Source organism: Strix aluco, chromosome Z (genome assembly GCF_031877795.1).
Source record: "Strix aluco isolate bStrAlu1 chromosome Z, bStrAlu1.hap1, whole genome shotgun sequence".
Lineage (NCBI taxonomy): Eukaryota > Metazoa > Chordata > Aves > Strigiformes > Strigidae > Strix > Strix aluco.
In genome coordinates, this window is record NC_133971.1 from 30,338,926 (window position 1) to 30,363,470 (window position 24,545).

Here is a 24,545-nt window from a genome sequence, read left to right on the forward strand (position 1 = left end):
CACAGTTGCAAGGATATATTTGCCTTAGAAAATGAAACTAAAGACATGAGATTGTACTGTTTTTTCCACCTTCATTCTTCCCTTCTGCCCAGTATTGCAGAAATCTGGTACTTAAGTGGTACTTGCCATTGAGCTGTAAGTAGCTCTTGCGGTAAACATCATAACCTAACTTAGCCATGTGGGCAAGAAGGAAAAGGAAGGAGAAGGGATGGAAAAGAAAGAAAAACAATTTAGCATTGGACAAGAAGAAAGGTGGAGTGATTGAAACTGAGGAAGGAGGAAGAGAACAAGCAGGAAATGTGATGTTTTGCTCTTTAAAAAAAATAAGTCAATTATCCCATAAATGAAAAAGACAGAAATTAAAAGAAAGGAAAAATCCTAATACATAGTAGAAAGTTTGCCTACTATAGGGTGTTTTGTGTTTGTTAGAAGTAATTCCACATGTGAGAATTAGTTTCAGAAATGGTGGAGTATCAGTAACATTCATATAGAGAAACTAACATTTTATAAGACTTAGGACTTGCTTAGGACTGCTGTAATAAGTGCGATGTTCAAAGCACTGATGACCATGTGAAATATGTTTATGCTGGGCCACACTTCTTTCCGTCCATTATAATTCCCAGGAGGAAAATTCCACTTGAACTTGATTACTGAGACAAGGATCAAAAAGTTCTATATACATCCATCTCCAGTACATAAGCAAATTTATTCTGCTAACTGTCTAACCTTTTCTTGTTACTGTTACAAAATAAGATTTCTTCTTATATTCCTGTGCTAAATTCAAGCAATATATGCTAGATGCTAGCTTCAATTAAAAGGTAGCTGCATTTTACTATATTTTGGCATACTATACAAGTTAATATGGACATAAGTGCTCTGTCTGGTAAAGAAATAGCAATGAACAAGGAAGTGGGAAAATAGTGTAATTTCAAGAGATTGTTGGAATGAGGAAGTCTATTCTCAGTTACTGCCACTAGATAAATAATATCCTCACCAAAAAAGAATTAAACAAATATAAATATGTAAATTAAGCTTAAGGAAACCTTGCTAAATTTTTGAGAGCACGTGGGAAGTTTTTGTAGTGAAATCTAAAGAAGTGGAAAAGAGAGCTCTGCAGAATGAAAATGAGGGTGAATCTTTCTACCTGCTAGTAATCCTGTTAAATGTACGATGACCAAACTTCCTAGCTGGTCAAACCTGACTGTCACCACCTGGAATAAAATGCACTTGGTTAGAACACGTCCTAGTCACACCTGCTCAAAGTAAAGTGGCATTACACAACTTTTAATAATCATAAATTCTAGTCTTGCTGCAATTTAACCCTAAATTGTGTGAATAGTCTGAAGACACAGAGATTACCCATATGCTTAGATTGAGCTGTTTACACTGGGGTTTTCAGGATCAAAGCCTTTGCAACTTACTTCAATACATGTAACCATTTTACAGAGTTTTATCTTGTTTGCGGTTATCTTAAGGTGGAGATTAATTCTTTTCAACACATTTTGTTCAGTCACTAGATTAGAAATAGAGATCATTGTGTCTTTATCATTCACTGATCAAGGGCATTTACATAATATTGTAAATATTTTCAAGGCTATTAAGATTCAAGATTGTTGCAAGGAATTTAAACTGCCCGTATTCACTGGCACAGACGACACCTAAATCAGAAATCTTAATAGTTGATAGAGCAGCCTGTTTGCCTGAAAGGTTAACTTATTTATTTTCCATCTGTATGAATAGGAAAGACTTGGTAGGAGTTTATAATCTGCCTCTATTTTCTTTCAGTTTGCTTTTGCAGGTGCATAGAGCACAGAAAACATGGTTCATGATCTTTTTGTGCTCTCAGGGGCAAGTTCTGTGACGGTTACTAGTGGTTTACATTTCTGCATCAACTAACATCCAGATAGCATGTGAGCCAGCATAAACCACAGCCATGGTGAATCTTTAGGGAGGATTTTTGCAAAAATCCGTACTTTCTAGAAGAGAATGTTAATGAGTTTCTTGTTTGGTAGAGAATTGGATATGGGATCCCTGTCTAATTCCTTCAGTATCAACAGTATGGACCAGTTGTCTGTGGACTTGCCCAAATCTGGTTTTGAACCTGCTAGTATTGTCTGACTCCACAACTTCAATCACTTAAAATAAGGAATGTGTCCTATAGCCTGTTTAGTCAAACTTTACACCAGCTTCTTGAGCAACATCTAACTTAAATGCCTTGTATATCATAAAAAAACCCCAAACAACTGGGGAAGAAGGTGCCTTTGGCTTGGGCACTAACAGCTTTCCTGGGACCCTGCAAGTTTACATAAGCCACTGAGGCTGGTAAAGGTAGACTGGTAGCACCTTCTTGTGCTTTTGTAAGAATTCTGCTGCAAAATACATGCTACTGATGTCACTAAAATACCAAGGGGTGTAAATAATTACGGTAACTTCAGTGAGGCTATTCATACAATGAGGCTATTCATACAAATAAGACCTTTCAACACAGGGATTAATGAAGCGTTCTGAGTTGCCATGTCTCTCACTGAATCCAGTTAGGGATTGGATCTCTTGATACTCAGTTTAGCCGGGACTCTGAAGCATGACAAAGTTTGTATGTGAAACAACAATCGTAATGCTTTCTAAACGCTGATGAACACATTTCCCATACCAGTGATTTTCAGTCAAAAATCATATTGCCTGTCAAACTGAAGACATTTTTCTTTTGACCTATGATTTATTTTCTTTTGGTAGAACTCTTATCTGAGATTTGTCTCAGAAGTTAGAACTACCTGATAATTCATTTAATCGAAAGATAAGAGGAGTATGAAGGTGCCTTGTGCTGTGTGGCTCACTCATTGATTAAACTTAAAATCTGGTATTTTGTAGATCGGTTGTGTAGTGCAGTGAGTGTGAAATATGCTGAGTGTATTTTTTTTATCAATTTCCTGGAACTTATGAAATTAATTTAGTGATTGTAGTCACACTCATTTCTTTATTATGTAGAGCCCCAACTACTGAAAATATTGCTACTGGGTAGACATATTTTCACTGATACAAATTACCTAAAATATTTATTTCGTATCAATTTCTTTAATGTTTGGTAGTGTTTATACATTATACTGATTATTTTTAATGCCAGTTATGGGTCTTCTAGAGCTAGTGAAAATGGGTAAAAAGTCACTGCTGGACTGGACTGATAATCAGAGGACATAATCAAGATTTTTCCAAAGACATACCTAAAGACATCCTCCAATTTCAGAATTATATTTGTTATTACTGTGCCTATCATCAATATATACAACAGAAAAGGAAATATCTCTTCTCCGATTTGCTTTAGAATTTCCACCATGGCTGTAAAGATATGTTTATTGCTTGCTCTTTTTGTTTTACTGTTCTTCTATTTTTCCTTCTTCTTCCCCATGTCTCTACTCTACTGCTAATTTGTGTCACATTTTTTATGTGCCTTTTAGGTATTGGAGTCGGCATGCTGGTTCGGGAATATGGCAAACTGTCTAACCTGGATAAATTCTATTTTTCCTTTCCTGGGGAAGTGCTGATGAGAATGCTCAAACTCATCATTCTGCCATTAATCATATCAAGTATGATCACAGGTATGACTGGAAATGTACTGTTAGCTGATGAGATTATCACTGTGGTTTAACTTTCTTTCTAAAAGAAATAACCTTTAAAAACAATTTGACGGAACTCTATGATGAAAAGTATAGATTGCATACATATAGGTTAAGCCTTTTTATATGTAATGAGAATGGATTTGGAAGGATTAGCACCATTATCTGGTAATTAAGTTATAAAGAGCTGTGAGGTAATAACTTACATGTTTATAGATTCTTCTATCTCTTTCTCCCTGTTTTCAGGAGTGGGTTAAACAGTTGCAAATTGCAAGCCCAAAGCTGCAACTGCATATTCTCAGGTACAGAGTTAACTATTGTAAGTAGTCTCATGCTGCCATTTCACAAGAAAGGGAGAGCTGATCTCATAGTTTACTGTCATAAAAAGAGGAGATTCCTCACCTACACTTCCCTGGTCTCCACAAACTCCCATGAGGTGCCTTGCATGAGCTTGGCATTTGCTGAATCCTTCTGTGAGTCCATTCAATTCACTGACCTGACAGAAAACTACAACTTAGGGGAAAAAAAAAGAAAAAAAATCTGTTTGGTGTGCTTGGTTCAAAGGAGTTTTGGAGAAGTGCAAGAGAGTGGGGAAGGGGGCTGTGTGGCCAGAAAGGGGTTATGGAAAGAAGAGCAAAGCTTCCCTCTTTTGGAAGAAACAAGCAAGCCATTGGCTGGAGCCCTGCCATGGCATGCTAGAATTTGCTAACAGCTCATCCAAACAAAAAAAAAAAAAGGTAAAGAAAGCCAAACAAACTTGTCTTTATTCTTTAAGCCTTTACTGAGGGAACAAGGGTTGTGACTGATTTCTTTTACTTCCTACAATGAATCAGGAAACATTTGTCACTATAATGTCCAGTTTCATCTCCACAAAGCCTCTATTTTGGGAATATATTTATGTCCAGGTGTTTGTTGTTTGGTTGGATAGTCGTGGTAATACATCAGACATTTGACTGCAGAAAAGGAGAGCATGTCATGATCAGAAAATGAGAGGGGAATTTGGATCATGCTATGAAAGTACTTTCACGAATAGGGTATTGAATGCAAACTCCCAAGCTCCTCAAAGTTCATGGCCAAAAATATCCCTAATTTCAGCAGCGCACCGCAAAGTGGGCCTATGACAGGAAGGGCCTAAGGGAAGCTGCCAAGGCCTTTGAGGCATATCTATAATGCAGGGTGACAGGGTTGAAATGGAGAAGAATATCAAGAGCTGCAAGATGGAGACATCCAGAAAGGAAAGCTGCAAGAGGCAGAGTAAGAAATGGTGGCAGAAAACAGACAAGGACTGTGTCCAAAGGAATGAAGGGAGATAAAACAGTATGTAAAGGAGAGAAGAACAGAGAGAGCAATAAAAAGGGCTTGGTGTTTTAACTAATAGTCAGAACAGCAGCATTTTTCTATAGAGGAGGAGATGAGACAGAAAGCAAAGGAAAACTGAACTCTACTTTTATCATATTGAACTTGAGTCTGTGACAAAAGATCCAGGAAAAGCTGCCAAGATAAGACTAATCTATTTCTTTTTTAGAACAAGCTTTTATTTGTAAATTAAGTTGGGCCTATGTCTTCAGAAAGAAATTATATCATTAGGATAACCATGAAATGAATTATTTATTAAATGTATCCCTGTCCAGTAGTTGTGAGGGGAAATGAATCATGCAGCTAAAAATACTATGCTGCTATTTAATGTTTACTATTCCAGCATGAATAAACTGCCTTTGTAACTACTAATATAAACTTGAATTTTAAAGACTGTAGATTACAGGCATTAGATTCATATCAATGAGATGCTCTGATTCTGACCTTGGCATATCCAATTTACATAGAAAGAATGTAAATGTGATAATCAGAGGGCATAGCACTTATCTAGATGTTAGTTGATGCAGATATGTAAACTACTATTCAATCTCTTTCTTGTACTGGGGAACCCAGAACTGGGCACAGGACTCCAGGTGTGGCCTCACTGGTGATGTGTCTATGGAAAAGATCACCTCACTCCACACACTGGCAGTGCTCTTCATAGTACTGCCCAGGAGGCTGTTGGCCACTTTGCTATGAGATGTTGCTGTTTTATGGTCAGCTTGTTGTCCATCAGGATGCTCAGGTCCTTCTCTGCAGAGCTGTTCTCCAGCCAGTCAGCCTCCAGCATGTACTGGTGCCTTGCATCATTCCTCCCCAGATATAGAGCTTTGTGTTTGTCCTTGTTGATCTTCATGAGATTTCTCTCAGACAAATTCTCCAGCCCATCCAGGTACCTCTGAATGGCAGTATAACCATCTCATGTAACAGCCACTCCTCCCAGTTTTGTATCACCTGTGAACTTGCTAGGGAGCACTCTGTCCCAACATCTGGGTCACTGATGAAGATGTTATACAGTCTTGGCCCCCGTATTGACCTTTGGGGTACACCAGTAGTGACTTGCCTCCAACCAGACTTGCGCTGGTTATTACAACCTTCTGGGCCAGGCCATTCAGCCAGTTTTCAATTCACCTCACTGTGCAATTTTCTAACCTGTACTTTGTCATTTTTTTCTTGTGGGCTGTTATGGGAGACTCAAAAACCTTACTAAAGTCAAGGTAGACAACATGACCTCTTTGCAATTCTGAATATTAGCACCAAAGAAAAATTCACACTTTCAGAAAATACTATAAAGAATAGAACAAGGAGAGGAATTAAAAATTTAAGGAGGATCCAGGGTGTGTCTTCAGCTATGTCTGTAAACAAGACAGGCACCTCACTGTTGGTGGCAAGGGCCCATCTTTGCATTTGCCTATGAACCTTCCCTGGAATGAGACACAAAAATATTTTCCTCAAAAATAACCTTATCATTATTGACTAAATGCAGGACATACAAGAATAGCACTTCAACTTGCATGCTGGTTGTCTTTGGTGGGACCAGTGGTGTTCTGAGTATGCCCACCTCCTCAGGATTTGCATATTATGCAGACACTTATAGGGCTTATATCCAATGATCACAGCTGTCAGACCTGTGTACATGTTCACAGGCTCAGTGGCAGACATTAGGGCCATAATGCATATGAAGTTACTGCAGTAAAACTAGTGACAACACATCAGCTCGTCCTGAATGACTGTCTTTTTAGTTCACAAGTTAAGGGGTTGCTACTTAACTCACTATGAGAGAAAGTTAAACATTAAATCATGTTATTGTGCCTTTTCTGCAGGCTAAGACTGTGCACAGAGACAATTGCTATGGCTGATTTAGTGCATAATTGTAACCAGACCATGGTGCTAGGTCCAAAGGCATCTAGGACGTTTTGATGCCTACAGGAGGCTATTTTGTGAAAGTGTCATGTCAAAATACTGCATTTTGGTGACTACTAACATTTGTGCACAAGAATCACCAAGACTTTATTGAAAATACAATCTCATTTTCTTTTTTAGGATTAGAATGTCTTAAAAGGTGATGTCACATCCTGAAAAGTGTCAACTTATATGCTTTTGAGACAGTGAGCTATGCACAGATGCATGTCGCATGACCAGATCTCTGTTCATTTGGACATAATGATGTAAATCAAGCCCACAGCAAAAACAGTGATGGTGAGAATCACTCCTTGAGATTCCAGGAGTTTCTGCAAAATTTAAACTATTAGTAATTTTAACTTGTTGGGGGAAACCCTGTCCCAGTGGAAAAGCTCATGGACTACTTTAGTTAGAGCAGGAACACAGTCTGTTTTCAAATTGAAAAGGCAAAATTCTTCCTCTGGTTAAATGAAGGGCTTTGTAGAATGTGGTTTTCCTTCGCAAACACAGTTCCTCAGAGTGTAGAAGAGGGAAGGCATTGTTTACATACTTATTTTACATACTGTATGAGTTGCAGTTGGTGGAATTTTTTCACTGACCTGCCTGGAGGCTGAACTGTAACCTAATAAAAAACTGACATAAGCACTAAGCATTTATTTGTTTGGAAAAATTTGAAAAAGATGGTTAATAGGTCACTGCTTTGGGGACAGAAGAGTCTGAGTAGTGCCATGCTCTTTTTAATTATTCTTTGTCTACCTCAGAGCTAAATTTTAATTGCTCTCTTCTTCTGATAATTATTTTAATGGATGGCAGATGTAAGTTTAATTTACTCTGACCCATAAGCCCACCACAGATAATTCAGTTCAAAATATCTAGCTCTTCTGGATCTCCATGAGATTTCTATCCCTCAAATTAGCTAATGGTACGCTAATGCATCATTCATGTGAAGGAATTATTTGTATTTTCTGTTTCCTGCTGTAGTGGCATGGACAAATTGAAAATGAAAATCAAAAACCTATGACATCCAGCACTACACCAGTACTGAGTGTAATACTCCACACCCCAAGTCTACTTCTTTGAAGTAATGATCTAAAAGAAGAAATTATTAGGCAAATACCAAAAATACATTATTTTTAGCTGCCCTGTAGGGAGAAAGAATTGAGAGGAATCTCTTGATTGCTTCCTGGGCATTTTGAGGCTTAAATCTAATCATTCTGGGAGTACTTAAAAGTCTATAAAATGTCTTTGAAAGTCTTGGAAATTCACAACTCTAAATTTCATGCAGAGAATGAAAATTCTCTAGAACTGTGCAATATATTTCATCCCATGTCTGCATACTGAGCAGACTAGTCCCCCTCTAATCACCTTTAGCCTTCTTTTTCATGGACTGAGATTCACAGGGTATGTAAGGGCAGTAAATGTTTGCAAATATCTTTTCTTTCTGGATCACAACAGAATTTAGGCTGGAGACAACTGTCCAGTTTCCTTAACAGTTGTTCCCCTGTACTTGGCTGCAAGTCCAGCCCTCCAGATACTGCCAGAGTGGCTCTGCTTCCCATCTCTCTTCAACCAGTCCTTCTAAGCTGGGGTTATTTTAGACTGTCTGTCTCATTGATTTTTCAGACTGCAAGCCATGGACCATGATGTGGAGGTCTTTGGGGCTAGAATGTTTTCTGTTAAAAACCTCTCCTAAAAGCTGGAGTCACACATCTGATAAATGACTTTCTTTGATGATGTTTCCAGGGTTACCCATAAATGCCAGAAATCTTACCTGTGTAATGGTCATGTTTATTCTGTTTTCTGCGTCATGCTTTGGGTTAAAAGATGCGACACGCACACAGCAGGTCCATGTCCAGATCTCAATATTGATTACATGATTTTATCAGCTATTCAACATTGGTTTTAAGTTCTACAATAACCTCTCCCTCATTTCTTATCTTTTCTTCCTGACAAAATATTAATAAAGCTTTTCTCTATGTTTCTGACCTTCCCTGCACTTCCAGCCTTCACAGGCAGCTCCACAGGGGCTACAACAGATGCAGGGGAGTTTCCTGACTTGTGAATTTGTGCAGGGTCAGCTCTGGGGAACACCAAAATTCCTTAAAGCAATTGATGAGGTGTTTGTAGATTACACACAGCATACCCCAGGAACAGTGAAAAAAAGACAGTGTCAGTTTCCTTTCTGAGGGCAGTTGTATGTGAGCTACAAATACAATATCTGCCACAGGTTTCCATGACTATAGAAATAAACTCTTCCTTTACTCCAGGACCTGCTTTGATTACTGTTTCAGTACTGTCTGAAGTATCCTGCCAGTTCCACCTTTCCCAGTACCAACTGTGTACTCTTTTATTTAACTTCTTGCTTGTAGTACAAAGATAATGGTTCCACAACAAATCTGGCTTATTCTAGCTGACAATGGCCTATCACAACTGCATGAGAGAGAAAAATGTCCCAGTGAAGTACCTGGGCCATATGACTTTTCCCATTTCCAGAGACCATTGCTTTTCTTGTGGGAAGAGAATGTTTAATTGTGGCTGATGGATAGGTATCTTGAATAGGTTATTTGCTCTTTTCCATTGTTCAGAATGAACGTGTCGGTTTCCTACCTTGGATCTATGTTTGGGAAGTTACTAGTTTGCTTTAGCACAATGCCACCAAGTTTGGTGAATGGAGACAAAACAGGAAACAGAAGAGCTGGAATACAGTGAGAAAAAAATCAGAGTAGAGTATTAATTAGATTGTTCTTCTTTCTCATGTTTATCTTTGAAAGTTGGAACAGTTCAGACTTAAACAACCCTTTTTTTTTTTTTTCTCCACTGTATTAGTAATTAAAGTAAAAGCACACTGAGGCTGTGCCTTATGCTCAGGAATAAACCTGCCAGTTCCATTAGATATAAAACATCCACAGATTTAAAGTACTGTAAAGGAGCACAGACAAGGAAATGTTGGGAGAACAAATCTGTTTTGTTTCCTATAATGCAGGGCTTCCAAACCAATTTTCCTTTGGTATCACAATTCCTGGAGTGGCAGCTGCCTCAGCACTTTCTATTTCTGCAAGTCTGAGAAGCACAGCTATTGAAAGATGTTTTGTGACTGAGACTTCCTTACAGGCCCTTGTGCGTCACCTGCAGGAACACTAGTTTCCAGTCCTTGGGGAATTCCCTGATCTAGCTTAACATACTCAGAGACTGTCTCTTGAGATACCTGCATGTTCTTTGCTTGCTTTTCTACTTTTCTGAAGCCAAAAGAACCTCCAAGAAAGCAGGTCCATTGTATAAAATTAGTAAACTAGTTATCTGGTCTCAGGCAGGAAACTCACCTTGTCCCTTTTTATCATGTACATTGTGCAAAGGACAGAAAATGTTACAGTACTGGTAATGAGTTTGCCTTCAGTTGTACTGAGGGGTGCTGGAGGTCCTGTCCCTGCTGTCCATGTACAGTCATTGAGGCAGGGAGGACTGCAGAGTCATGAGCTATTAATGGACAAGGCTTTGTGCCCATCCTCTTTGGATTACTTCTGTCACAGTCATCTACTCCTTTCCCATCAATAACAGTTGACCTTACACAACTCAGACAGCCCCTACATTATTCAAGGTTTTAAATTATAGTAATAAAACTTTGAAGTGCACTTCTGGTTCATGGAGCATGATTACCACCAGCTCTCAAGGGCAAAGAGCCCCAACAGAACGGCCATTCTTCAGCATTGGCAGTCACTGCCTCCTGTTCCAGCCATATCACCAGGGAGCTGCTGGTGGCACCACTGTGGATGGTTCTGAAGAGAGTTAGTGTCTTCTGCTCTTCTGTTCTGGAGCTCAGGAGGCAAACAACAATTCCACTATATAAAACAGATTGCATTCACTTTTCTACTCCATTTCCCTGTGTGTGGACATCATGATCGATTAAAAAAATGTAGTGTCACTTTAAAGTTTTCTTTTTAAGAGTCTGGAAGCTAAAACTTGTCCATCTGTATGTTTTACCACCAGTAATTTTGAGTTAATTCAAGTACTTCCAGTACTCCAGGTTTTCTGTATTCACTTCATACATATTTCACCTGCAACAGTGCAGAGGCTGTATTTCTACTACATTCATGAACTGAATATGATTTCTGTTATGAATCTTGCTAGCCTGTCCATTTTGGCAGATTGATGTGTCATCTTCCTTCCTTATAAACTCATTATATTCCACCCAAGGAACAATGTAGCGCCTGAAAAGGCATTAACCTGAGATTATACAACCCCTAAGAGCTTTCTAGAGGAAAATTAAAATTTTCCCAGAGGTTATACAGTTTGCAAATAAGAGGAATGGAAGGCAATACTAATACCTTCTTTCTATGCATGTCATCCAATAAGCTCTCTAAGGAAAGATCATAATACAATGCTGCAATACGGATTGTGCCAGCTGCCTACAAGGCAGCACAACATTCCCTTAGCAAACTGATGTCCAGGGTCAGAAATTTTTCTTTACATCTTACCTGAACTTACTTCCATTTTGTAACGTTTTCATCCCTTTCATTGCCATAAGCTATTCATCTCCCATTTCTATGTGGTGTTTAGAAAGGTACAAGTACTTTTTCAACCCCATCCTCAATCATCCCCTTTTAGTGTTTATAACTATTGCATTCCATGCTTTAGTCTGTTGGGTTTTTTTTTTTTTAAATAATCTTTTTGCAATGCCTCTTCAAAGTTAAAAGATGAATATTTATCATGCTAATCCAGAGGTAATCTCACTAGATCATGTAAGTAGGAATTGAGAATGTTTTTATTTAAATTCTTTGTGGTATTTAAATAGCACTAACAGATGCTTATTCATTACTGCATGCACCTATCTCTCTCTTCGTGCCTTTCCCTCTCCCCCCAACTCCCCAATTTGCTATTTTTTTTCAGTTCATTTGTAAAACATTCTTCTGTTGCCTTTACTCAACAGCATTAGTGGAATAACAATGGTTTGCCCCAAAGAAGAGAGATTATTTAAATTTCTATTAAGTCTGTTGAAAAGGTCATTATTACAAGTTGTCATAGAAATCCTTTTTCTTTACAGTAAGCAACAATGTAATTTGAATAGACAGGATAACTGCTGTTATACATGGACTGACGGAATAGGAATGGAAGACTTCTAGTAACAAACACTAAAGACAAAGGTAGAGGGTCACCAAAAAATTTGAGAGAGCATATCACAGTGTCTTTGGAGCTTTCATTTGCCATAGCTTCATTACCTGATCTTCTCAGCCAACATCTGACTCAGAACTGTCCTCCTAATGAGACTTAGCTATGTATGTGATTCAGTTAGCCAGTGGAAGATTAGACACAAAAGATAATTCAGAGCCCCATGACACAGGAAACAGGAGGAAAACAAACTTATATGGAATGCTTATCAAGTGAAAGATGGTTGAGAATGATCTACAGGTAACAACAGATAGTAGTATCTGGGTCCTATGTCTCAGACGAATAATGAAGTCATCCATAGAATTGTGCTGTCTGAAGTCCTGAATGTGGGTAGTATTTCAGTAGATGGTTGTGAATTACTTGTTTGGTCCTGACAGTCTTGTTCATATTCAAGAGATGTGGTATTGCATTTCCTACAGAATTCCACAGAGCAGAGGGAAAAAGAGCAAAAGATTCACCATTCAGCCCTTGGAAGAAAACAACAGGAATTCCTGTTAAACCTAATTTGTAAACATAGATTTCAGGGAGAATATGAAGAAAGTGAGCTTTCAGGAGATTAACCACAGTTGAGGTAAACTTGTGTTACAAGATCATTCCAAGTGAAAGGGCAGAATGGGAGAGAAAAGGCTCAGAATCTGGAATGGGAAGAGGGAAAAATCACAGAGGAGTCAAAGATGGCTTCAGTAAAGTATAGGCTCTGAATTCACCAGTGTTATGGTGATTCACCCTGCAGCTGTTATTGTCTGAAGTGTACACAGCATGGTTTTCCCTTCAAAAAGTGAGCATAGGCCAAGGACAAAAGGACAGAGAAGAGCTGGCTTTGGAACTCTTCCTTGTTTTTCAGAAGCCCTGAGAGGACCATTCTTCACACAGAGTATGAAGAGGTAGTGGTAGGATTAGCTTGCAAAAGCAGACATCCAAAGTGGATATAATCACATCACCAAGAGACTGGATGGGTGAAAAAAGTTCAGATTAGTTGATGAATTTAACATTTAGCCTATTCATACCCTTTCTGACTCTCGGGGAGCGTGACTGCAACATGTGTCCCTGTTTAGGAAGAATTGATGTGGACTGATGAGTCACGAGGGAGATTGCATAGGTGATGCCAGACACTTTGAGCACAAAGATCTCTCCAAACCTGACTTCATGTTTATGAACTATCCCAAATTCATAGGGCAGCAGAAAGGACCTTTCCCTGCTGTGAAAAGGAAACTTTCCCACTTGTATCCATCAACCAACAATCATACAATGACAAAATTTACATGGAAATAGGATGAAATCTAATCTTATATGTGTTAGATATAACACATCTCTTCCTGGCAGTAGCTGATTAGAGTTGGCAGTAGCTCATGGAACAAGAAAGTAATTTGGATTCTCTTAGACACATAGAGGAATAAGAAAATAAGCAATAAGCTTGCTACACAAGTCAACACTGGAGCTAAGATTTGGTGTTCAGTTCCTCAAGCAAAAATCATGTGTCACTTCTGAAGATATAGGCCAAATACTGTTTTAGTATTAGTAGTGTTTCCCACTGCAAGTAGAAGAAAAGTACGGCAACTAATTCAAAATTGGAACTTGCCTCTAAGAAAGGTTGCTGTTATGACTTGACCACCAGCTGTGATGATCAGAGGATTAAATGAGAACAGTCAGTATAAGATAAATGATTGATACTGCTCATGTCTTGAATTAGAAACACTCCCAGCTCCATCTTTCAAAGCCAAGGAACTTCATGCGTTTCAGACAGCTATCCACTTATCAAGGGCACTGCGTCTGCACTTCTTGATTCTTTCCCCCCCCTCCCCTAGTATTTTTCAAAGAGTAAATCTTATATTTTTACAATAACACATAACATAGTGCACCCCTGGCAATAAAACAACACTGCTATTTTTATATAAAACATTGTGGTCCCCTTAGAAGGATTGCTTACTGAAATTCTTTATACACATTTTAAGATTCTCCTATGTTTTTCTATTTTCATATGTCTGTTATAACATTCTACAAAATTTTAATGGAAATGGACCTGACTGTCCTGGAGACCCATCATATCACTTCTATGACCTAGTGACTGGACACTGCAGCCAGAAGAGCCAGGATGGAAGGAAAGAATTAAAATGTGTATACCTGGAAGAAGCTGAGAATTCTTTTGTGATTCCTCTAGCATCTTCAGAAATTCCTCAGTTAAAACAATAAGGCTGATGACAGTTTGGAACAATTTTAGAACTGCATTTTGTCCTTGAATCAACATCTTAGTCATAGATGAGAAGGTGTAAAAGCCATAGCATTCTACTCTTCATGAACTTTTGTTGCTATGTTTTTGTTACAATAGGAAGTTAGATATCAGAATCCTAAGAGAATTATGTACAGTTGACGTGCACCATACTTAAGTTATTTCTCCTCAGAAATGTGATTATCTCCTAGAACTAATTGAGAAAACTAAGATGTGTTGGCAGTTCTGTGGACATGGCAGGCCTCTGAGCCAGGCTGTGAGTAACACTTTAGAAGAAGAGCCTGCCACTAGGAGCTGGCTAAGTGGCATTGATCTTTGTACAGAGAAAACTCATGTCTTGCTCATCAAGTGTAGCAGTGTTGGCAAAGGGAGGTAAACAGTTGTGATGGTTTAGCCCCTGCCGGGGTCTGAGACCACGCGGCCGCTGCGCCTCCCCCACAAAGGGAGTGAAATACAAAGCCCTGAGACTGAGATAAGGAAAGGTTTAATACAACAGTGCAACAGCAACACAACAAACAATAACAATAAGAATAACAGCGATAACAATGAACAGAGCAAAGTATATACCGATACAGCAGTGAGAGAACCGGCTGCACCAAACCACACGATCACCGATTCTTCCCACGCTCGCGCCAGGATGTGACGTCAGCATGATATATGAATAACCCGGCTAGAGCTTCCCCCCACTGCTGGGGAAACTTAACCCTATCCTGGCTAAACCAGGACAACAGTCCAGCCTCTGCGGATTATGCTTAATGATCAATTTGTTGTGCAGATGAAGTGACGTGGCAGAAGAAACAGATCCTGTCAGCTTCCACTGATCTTCAGAAGCTTTGAGAACAGCTAAGAAGTACTGCAGGAGATGCACTTGATGATGACACTGAAATCTGTAGAGCAGCAAAAAAAAAGGCCAAGGCTAGCCATGATTGTTGCTGCTGAACAGAGTCAATCACAGCACCAAATTGTAGATATAGTCTCTCATAATGTATTGATAAAGAACACCTGGAGACATAAATCCTTGTGCTCAGTTGGGACACCTCTGTAGAACAGTATGACAAACTGGATGTAGGTGTTATATCCTAGGGAACCAGTAAGATGATAATCACTGGAAGTCAGAAAAGCCCTGTGATTGTTTCCAGTCCTTAATGCAACCCTTTTCACTCACAGATCTCACAGGACCACAGGTTAATGAAGCAGAGTGAACAACTCTAAAATTACAGTGTTATACCTTGTGACAAAGCCATCTGGACACCTGTGCATTTATACAGGCCTCCAAAGTGAACACTGATGCAAATCACACAACAACACAGTGCAATATAATCTTGTACAGAGGGCATTTTGTTTACTTGACTTTTAATCACATTAGGTGCTGATTTGCTTGTTTCAATTTAAAATATTTATCCCAACAGTACAGATCTCAGAGGGAAAAAATTAAAATCTATAACTCATGGATCACACAGTTTCAGTTTTTGACCAGGGTTAGTATCTGTGGTACAGAGCAAGTGATCTACTGTGGACAGTAGATCTCTCAAGTGATGGTAATTTTTCTGATGATAGCAATTGCAGTTGGTCACTTGGCTATTCACTCCATGCTGTATAAAAATGTAGTTCTATAATGGATTTGGTTATGAGGTTCCCAAATGTTGATAACAGCATAAAATTTCTATTTTATGTGGGAAATGTAGGTCATTCCAATAGGCAGGAACAAAATAGGAGGAGGAGCTAATGAGGTAGTAACATTTCAACATCTCTGAAGGTTTTATTAATGCATTGTAAGTGGTTCCCTCTCCTGCACTCCATTAAATAAAATGAAAAGATTAATATTAACAGGTACTTGATTTTTTTACCTGACTTTATAGGTTGCTCCTTTTTAACTGCCATCAGCTCTTAAGTCTGTGCTAATGACCAGCTTCAGAGAAAGATAAAAAAGCTTTATAATATCCACATGCAGAATAATTTCACATCATAGAGGTTTCAGTCTAATCTAGTAGCTTGATATTGCTATAAACTGAAACAACTGGTTTCTTTATCTTTCATATATTAACTGCTGTGATTTTGAGTATTTCTACAACCTCTGTACAGGTTCAGTACCTCTGTCTCCCACTTAGCTGTTGGCCTCAGCAACACTCAAAGACAATGGAGTCTGCAATCTAGTTACACAAGTGATGAAAGATATTTCCTTACAACTAATTTGAAATTGATACATGGAGATTTAGCTAGCAGGTGGCACTTTCCACTGCTTCTGTGTCAGGAGAGGAAGAGAATAGGAATTCATGATTTTCTGAATAAATGGCTCAGACGTAGTGAATGTGAAGCATGTTGCTCTAAGATTTGTTACAAAGTCCACAGTACGTTACCCATTGCAGAAGTATATAATTATGCTGCTCCACAGCATTTTTGCTGGCACACTAGTGCAGGGTTTGTAAGATCTCGGCTGGATTTTTATTCAACAAAAACCTGTGGGTATTTCAAATTTCAGGGACCGTTTGAGAGTGGCAGACAGGTCTGGTTTGTGACTATAAATTTGTCTGGATGGTTTACCTGACTCAATACTAGCAGTTTTTTTGATTAGCTACTTTGTTTCTTTTACATGAAACATTATGAATTATTTGTATTCCCAAAGATCTGAGTAACTGTTTTTGAATACTAAAAGGGAAGTACAGAAATCATTGAGAATCTTACTACATTTCCTAGGAAACAGAAAGCTGTAGACCAATCTGGAGACAGTGAAAAGAGGTTGACTCTGCTGGCAGTTGAGCAAAGACACTCCTATATTTAATGGTAGTGGGGTGTCATTAGTGTCAGAAGAGAGGACAAAGAAAGAAAACAGGAGGAACCATTAGTGTCAGAAGAGAATAAAGAAAGAAAACCTGAAGACTGGTTTGTGTTCAGAATGTTCCAGAACAACCTTTCGAAGCAGTAAGGCAAGGAAAGACAAGTGTTTATCACAAAAAGTTTAGAAAATCAATTTCCTGGATATGCTGGAAGCTTCAACAGCATCAGTACCATTCAGACATATATTTCAATGATTTTTCAAGACTTCATTGTGGCTTTTCAAGCACTTTCAAAATTATAGCTTTGTTTGGGAACATTCTCTGTTCCCATGTGACACCAAAATAGAAAAAAAAAAAATCACTCTTGTCAGAGAGAAAATGGACAGGTAAATATTGGTCTTTCATGAAGTTGCAGCCTTGTGTTATACTGAGGTGTCATTTTTTTAAGTCTGTGAGAAACTGAAAGAATGATTCATTCTTCCATCAATGGCTACTGGTAAAAATTTCTGGAACACCATGTTTCATATTTAGGCTCAGTTTTGTTTAAATCAGACTATTACCTAAGGCAGCGTAGCTTTATACAGTAGAATTTCAGGGAAGCAGCTCTAAATGTGTATAGCAAAACAAGATTATGAAAAAAATTTCAGAGGGACTTCAAAAGTTGGAGATGTCTGATGGTGCTACCATGTTGTCTTAACAGAAGTCTTGGTTTGATGCATTTAACTGGGTAGACAGGGGTTCTAATGTAAGAGTTGGAGAAGTTATGTGTCTTTAACTTTGGCAACACAATGTATTCAACATGCAAAAATCAGTAGTTGAACACAACACAGGATTAAACTGGTAGGTTGTAATCATTCCATTTTTCCACTTCTGAATTTTTACAAGTTTCACAATATTGTCCTTCTTTGTGGTTATATTTTGAAGAGGAAAGTCCTGGGAATCCTCTGGTAATAGAGCAAAAATAACAGCTATAAAAATAAATAAATAAATAAATTGGTAGGTTTCCTGACAGTACCAACCAAAAGATTCAAGTAAAAAAATATGATCTACAGAATAAAAAAAGTTATTGCAATGTGAGGAACCGCTGGACTAGAGTTTTCCTTTTTTCCCCAGCATTTAAAATGGGATGTCTGTGTATCTTATCCAAAAGTATGTACCTGTTCTGTTCTATTGAGGGTCCTGTACCATCCTCATCCCTGTTGTGCTTTGATGCCTTCTAATACTCTGTCAAACAGAATTATTAACATCAGTCTCATTATTTATCCTCCCATCCTTTCCTCAAAAAAAAAAGGTGCATATACAGTACAGCATTTCATTTTGGTAGGGTTTTGAGGTCCTGGGAAAAGGAAGAGAAGATGTGAAAGACTTATTTCACTGATTGTTTCCTTTTGTATCCTTTTACAAGTGTATGTGTTGCAAATCAGAGAAAATTGGGCAAAAAGAGAAAAACAGTACAAAGAACTTCGAGTTGGAGACTGTAACATAGAAAACATGGAAACCAAACTGCAGAAGACTAGGCGATTGATTCCCAAATTTGGCTTCAGATATTAAAACCTTAACTCTCTTCTGCTAAAATAACATGGGCAGAGGTAGATAGATTAACAGATTTTAACACCAGTTGATGCCTTTTGTGATCATCTCCCTTAGGTCTTGTGTATCACGGCCACAGAATTGCGTTCCATGCTTCAGTGGCTGTAGCTGAACTGGAACATCTCTTGTAGGAAAATTTAAGGAACTGCAGTTTTGAAATGCCCAGGAATGGAGGAGAATCCATCATGCCTATTTAAATTCTGTACAGTAGACTACCTTTACAGTTTATCTGCTCAAACCTGTTTAAACAATTTAAAACTTGGGGGTAAGCTGAGAGAAGGAAAGAACAAATAAAATAGTTATAAAAGTTTCGTGGTAATCCACAGAAGATGCCCAAGTTTAATTATACTGATTTTGTGATCTTATCTTTGCTTATAATGCTGCAGGCTTTTCATTTTGAGTAGCATGTGTGCTATCTTAGTTTGAGAAATAAGTTTTCTTATGAAGTCAGAGTTAGTTGTATGCTTTGTTTAATACAACTTCAACTAACTCTTTCAGTTATGTCCAAAGAAATTATAAAGTCATGATGTTATTTCAAAGGAGATTTAATTTTCAGTTGACTTGAGAAGGCAGCCAGTAGCTATCAATTATAATATATTACCAATTGCTCACAAATGAGAGTAGGATGTATCTGGAGAGAATTCTACTTTTATATATTGTGTTTACCTATGTAGAACAAGCTAACATGAAAAAAAGGAGCCTAGCAGCATAAAGCACCCAGTGCAAACCTGTGTCTGTGGCACTTGTAGTGAATGCTACTTCATTCTCTAAATGGAAGCATAATCATGAATGCAGTTTTGTTTCAGACTACAGCAGTTTTCAGGAAAAACCCAAACCCACACCTGTCACCCTCAGAGTATGCTCATACTTACTCAGTCATGTCTGCCTGACTGATTTGCATGTTTTTATAGCTACCAACAAAGCGGCACCAGCAATGGAAGCACAAGCTGGATTCTAGCACAGCTCACTAACTAACAGGATCATTACCCAGTTTAAAAAGGCAGGGGCAAAGTTTTCCTTTAATTATACCTTTGTAACTGCAGTGAGCATAACAGTTTGCAAAGGGATTTCATTTGGAGCCAGAAGAATGACTGTCACAGGAACTTCATGACATACTAATTGTAGAATATTTATAACTAAGTACTCAAGGGAAATAACCTTGCATGATTATTAGGCTCTTGGCTGAGTCAGCAAGCCTGTCAGCAAAAAAAATCTTAAGGCAAATTTTGTTAAGCACTCCATCCCAGGAAAAGATTATTTTCTTACCTCCACTGTCTGTCTAACCACTATTGACAGTCGATACAAGTTTTAGAATAAAATTCCATGATTTCTAGGTTTTATGAACTTTTCATTAAAAGATATGGTACCGTGGCAATACCAGTTTGCTCTCTTTTAAAAACATGATGTAAAGTCTTCTAAGTTAATATATCAGGTGAAAAAGTTTCAACATTGACAGCCTTTGAAACCAGCTCTTCTATTGTCCACAGACCTCATTATTTATTACTATCCATTCTCAAGAGTTCCCACTGACATAATTTCCACAGCTGAGCCCACAGCAATGTGAAAGTCCTCCTTTCTACCTGTTTTTTCCCAGTTCCCAAGGTGAGAAATAAAAATTATGGCCCAGATTATGTGTTCGTTCTGTTGTTTGTGCCTCAAACAATATCCTTAGTGCTGACAGCCTTCTGTAATAGCTGTGGCATTGCTTTTTTTCTGTGCAGTGGTCTGTATTCCTTTGCCATATGAATAGTTCTTTTGTTATCCATATTTGCTGTACAAGTGAGATAGTCTTTACATCATGTTTTCTGCATGTATATGTAGTTCTTCTGTACTCAGTCTGATGATATGCTATCCCATGGAAGACCCCAAAATAATCAAATAGATGATGAAATAAAATAACCTTCATTCTCCATTTCCAGTACTGTTTGCATTTTGAATAACAATTAACAGAACAAGTAAGGCATTATAGGAATGCTCTAGGCACAAGTTGTTATTGCTGTAAACATACCTTCCGGAAGAGACAGCAACATATGGTTAAAGTATGCTTGCTAAGATCCTTTCTGAGCTCAAAGATCAGTAAGTTATATTTGTGTCAGAAAGTTATTTTGATTTTTCTTCATTTTCTTCCCCGTTTTTGAAACTTCTTTTTTCCTACAAAATTATGCTTCTTTGAGGTTAAATATTGTCATGGTATTGTTGCTTTCCCATACAAGGGAATCTGGCCAGTCTTTGATAATCTGATTCAATAAAGATAAAAATGTAAATGGATCACAAATGTATAATAAAGAGATAGCAGTGAATACTAATGTGGTTATAGACAGTCAAGTTTTACCGTCACGACACTCATTTTATCCTGGTTACTGAATTGTATGTGTACAGATGTAACTGTAGATCTTTTAAACAATTAAAAAATACTTCATGAGCAGTTTGATATAATATTGTTGCCAGAAGTTGACCTCAGTATAACACCTGCCTCAGTACTTTCCCCACCTTCATTAACAAAAAACTGCCCTCAGTTCCTGACAAGGACAGATATAGGCAGAGAGAGGAGTGGGAACAGCCCAGACTTCAGAAGAGGTTTAGTAAAAAAAATCCCAACCCCAAACCTGTTAATGAAGTCAAGACCACCAGGAATGAGCCTTACTTGACTGCATGTGCCTTTGAGCAACCTGGGTAACAGCCCTGAGCAGGTCCCTTCTCATGGCTTTTAGTTTTAAAGCCAAATGTTAGCCAAGATCTGAAGAAAGTGAAGCTGTTATTTAAGTGAATATGAAAATAAACCAACGAAGTCTAATTCATCATGAACATCAGGGAGTCAGAAAAGCTCAATTATCTTTTTCCTAGAAAAATCCAGGGAAACTAGATTTTTGCAAAGAAGCAAAATCAAATATGTTGGTCTGCTATAGACATTTTTCAGAAGTGCAACTGGCAATTGGGTATTTAGTAATATCTTGAATAACGAAAAATTTCCTGCATAGAAATAAGAGACAACAAATAATTGCCTCTAAAAATAACAAGTTTCTTCTAAGACTGTTTTTTAGTGTTTTGGTTTTGTGGTTGTTTTTGCAGGTGTTGCTGCTTTGGATTCCAGCGTTTCCGGGAAGATTGGTTTGCGAGCAGTCATATATTATTTCTGCACTACAGTCATTGCTGTAATTCTAGGTACTCTGTGATACTGTAACTTTTAAAATCCTCAGCATTGCCTAATTACAAGTATACAGCACTGTGACACTACTGATTTCCCAAGACAGGATGGGAAGAGACAGGAGTCATATCAAACATCTTGACATACTTGTAGCCAGATACAGGGAGAAGTTAGTCCTGCTGTTCACAGTTGGGCTGTATTCATATCGAATATGAAGCCAGAGGCAATTTCACCATACATTTCAGCTCAGGGAAGATCAGGAGCTGTCTGCTTAGATAAACAGTGACCAGCAAGGGGAAAGCTGAATGAACATCAAAGGCCAGCCTTAACTACAAAGGGAATTTCCTCAATAGCAAAATAATAGATTGTCACTGATTCTCATGTGCAAGGATGTATAATGTATCTGACCTGAAAGAATGACAGAAAATATTGCTTTTCTTGCCATCTCATTTCCTTCCTAGAAGGTTTTTGTCCCTTCTGTCACTGCCAGGCTCCACTCCTACCTCTCTGAAGTCCACATCTCCTCTTGCAGGAAGTTAATTCCCTACAAGCAACCTTGAAATCTTCCATATTTGCTTAAACAAACATCTTCAACCTTCCTTCTTAAATAAGAAATAAAATTAAACTCTCCTCTGTCAGCTGTCATGTAGTTTGTGGTTTATCTTTGTATTTTGTTGAGTCTAAGTGAATACTGTGCCTAGATATCACAAAAGAAATGTGTTAATTTGAAGGATAAAATGTACATTGTATGTGGTCTACTTGTAAAGCAAAGCATATTCAACAACAGAAAAAGAATCACATACAGACATGTAGGGCCAGATTAATTTCTAGAGGTTGCTTCACAGAGAATAATGTATCACTGTGGTTACACTGGTTAGGCTATCTGATCTGGCTAGGAATTTTCTGTGAATACATAGTGAGGAAAATTAATGAAGACTAACATTACTGTGAATCTCACTTTGAAATTATCCCTACCCTGAGAGAGAGGTTAAACCAGACAATCTTCAGAGGTCCCTGCTATTCTACATTATTCTATGATACTATGGTACTACTTGTTTCATTGTGCAGAGTTCTACAAATTCGGTTCTGCTTTTATTCACAGCTGCCATTAGAAAGCCTTGATCCTGACTGGTAGAAGGGTCATCCACATGCTTCTTTCTCCCTACCCTGAGATTTAGTAGTTCCATTTGCTTTAGGTTTGTTTGGATTTGGGCAGGGGGGCAAGTACATTTGGAAAGGCCTAGTATTTCATATAATAGTAAAAATGCCTAAAATGAAGCCACTAATGTAAATGGAAAATTTGTCATTGGATTTCAGTATTCACAGGGACAAAGCTAGTATTTCTTGCCCATAATTTTTTATGTCAGTCTATTTCTGAAGCCCTTCTCTTATGTAATTTCATTGCTAACTAACTTTACCAAAACATCCTGTTGTACTTTGGAGTCACGGGACAACACACTTGTATTCATCTGAAAGCTAGTTAGTAACAAGAAGAGATGCATGAGGGGAAGGGTAAATAATAATTCAAAATATCACCATTCAAAAGTTGCAGAACACTTCAGCTGATGCCCAGCTGAAGTAGTTTACCCTCTTGGTGAGCAGTAGTGATTTAGTACCATACATGTAAAAGCAAAGCTAGAGTGCCCAAATCCAGTGGCAAGGCTGCAAGTAGCTCCTGTTCTGGAGGAGCCCACACATTTAAAGACACCACCTGGAGACTTCTCTTTTCTGAAGAGCCCTGCATAAGTACCCTGCATTTAGAGAGTTTAGGTCATAATGAACTTAGCTACACAGGATACACTGAGGCAGGATGCGCCAATGCCTCTGCTTGCACTGTGAGCTCTTCTTCTGGTTCTCCTTCTGCAGGGATTGTCTTAGTTGTGACCATTAAACCTGGGGTGCCTCAATCAGCAAATGAGATTGACAGAGTGGGCAGTACCCCAGAAGTCAGTACTGTTGATGCCATGCTGGATCTGATCAGGTGAGGCTTTCTTTTTTAGTTTCCATATCTTTGTGGCAGAAGTCCAAACAAACAAAATAAAGTTGTGATGTGTAATACAGTAAAAATCTTTTCTAATGTTGTTTGGATGAATAAGGAAAGAGTAATTTTTATTCCAACAGGTTAGACATTTTAGAGTATATTCAAATCAGTTTGTTAAAATAGTTTCTTGTTACATCATAGACTTTGGTTAATAAACTGATGACAACAAACATTCCCTCTGCAGAAATTGATATACAAGATTTACCTATTATGAAGAAAATATCCAGAAAGGATTGAATGGTTGGTGAGTTACTGACTGGCAGCTTCTGGGTCACCCAGAACCACCTGAAATTGCAATGTTCTATTTCCCCTCCTCAAGGCAGGATGCAGAGGAAGAGATTCAGTATGCAGTGGTTTCTTAGAGTTGCACAGTCAACAAGTTTGTTGCATCATCTGTATCTAAGGCAACCTTACAATAAGCCTTTCCCCATCAATATCCTGGAAATGATAGATGCTTAAAGTGTTTAGAAGAAGTAAACCCCTAGAAAAATCTGCAGAAGACTTGAGCAGGTTTTCAGAGCTAGCGTGTTTAAGGAATTAGAAAAAAATTCACATGTAAGGGCTGCATTTTCAATAGTGGCTAAGTAGTTCCCTCAAAAATGTTCTGTGGATTAATTTTTTTTCTACAGCTGCAATTAGTCTCTTTTCTGTATCACTATTTGTGCTCACTATTTTCTTTTTGTAGAATTTTTATTTGTAAGAATCAAATGCCACATATCTAAAACTGGCTTGCTCA

The 24,545-nt window shown here is 38.2% G+C and overlaps 1 protein-coding gene across 3 annotated transcripts in view; it reads left to right on the top strand.

Annotated features, from left to right (window-relative positions):
- SLC1A1 (solute carrier family 1 member 1) overlaps positions 1-24,545 on the top strand; it is a 56,058-nt gene that overhangs the window by 11,957 nt on the left and 19,556 nt on the right. For 2 of the 3 annotated variants that reach the window (XM_074811948.1, XM_074811949.1), the window contains exons 2-4: positions 3,453-3,593; positions 21,693-21,785; positions 23,635-23,749. In XM_074811948.1, coding sequence (XP_074668049.1) covers positions 3,453-3,593; positions 21,693-21,785; positions 23,635-23,749 — 349 coding nt within the window. The remainder of the gene's footprint in view (positions 1-3,452; positions 3,594-21,692; positions 21,786-23,634; positions 23,750-24,545) is intronic. The other variant, XM_074811950.1, reaches the window with a different exon arrangement.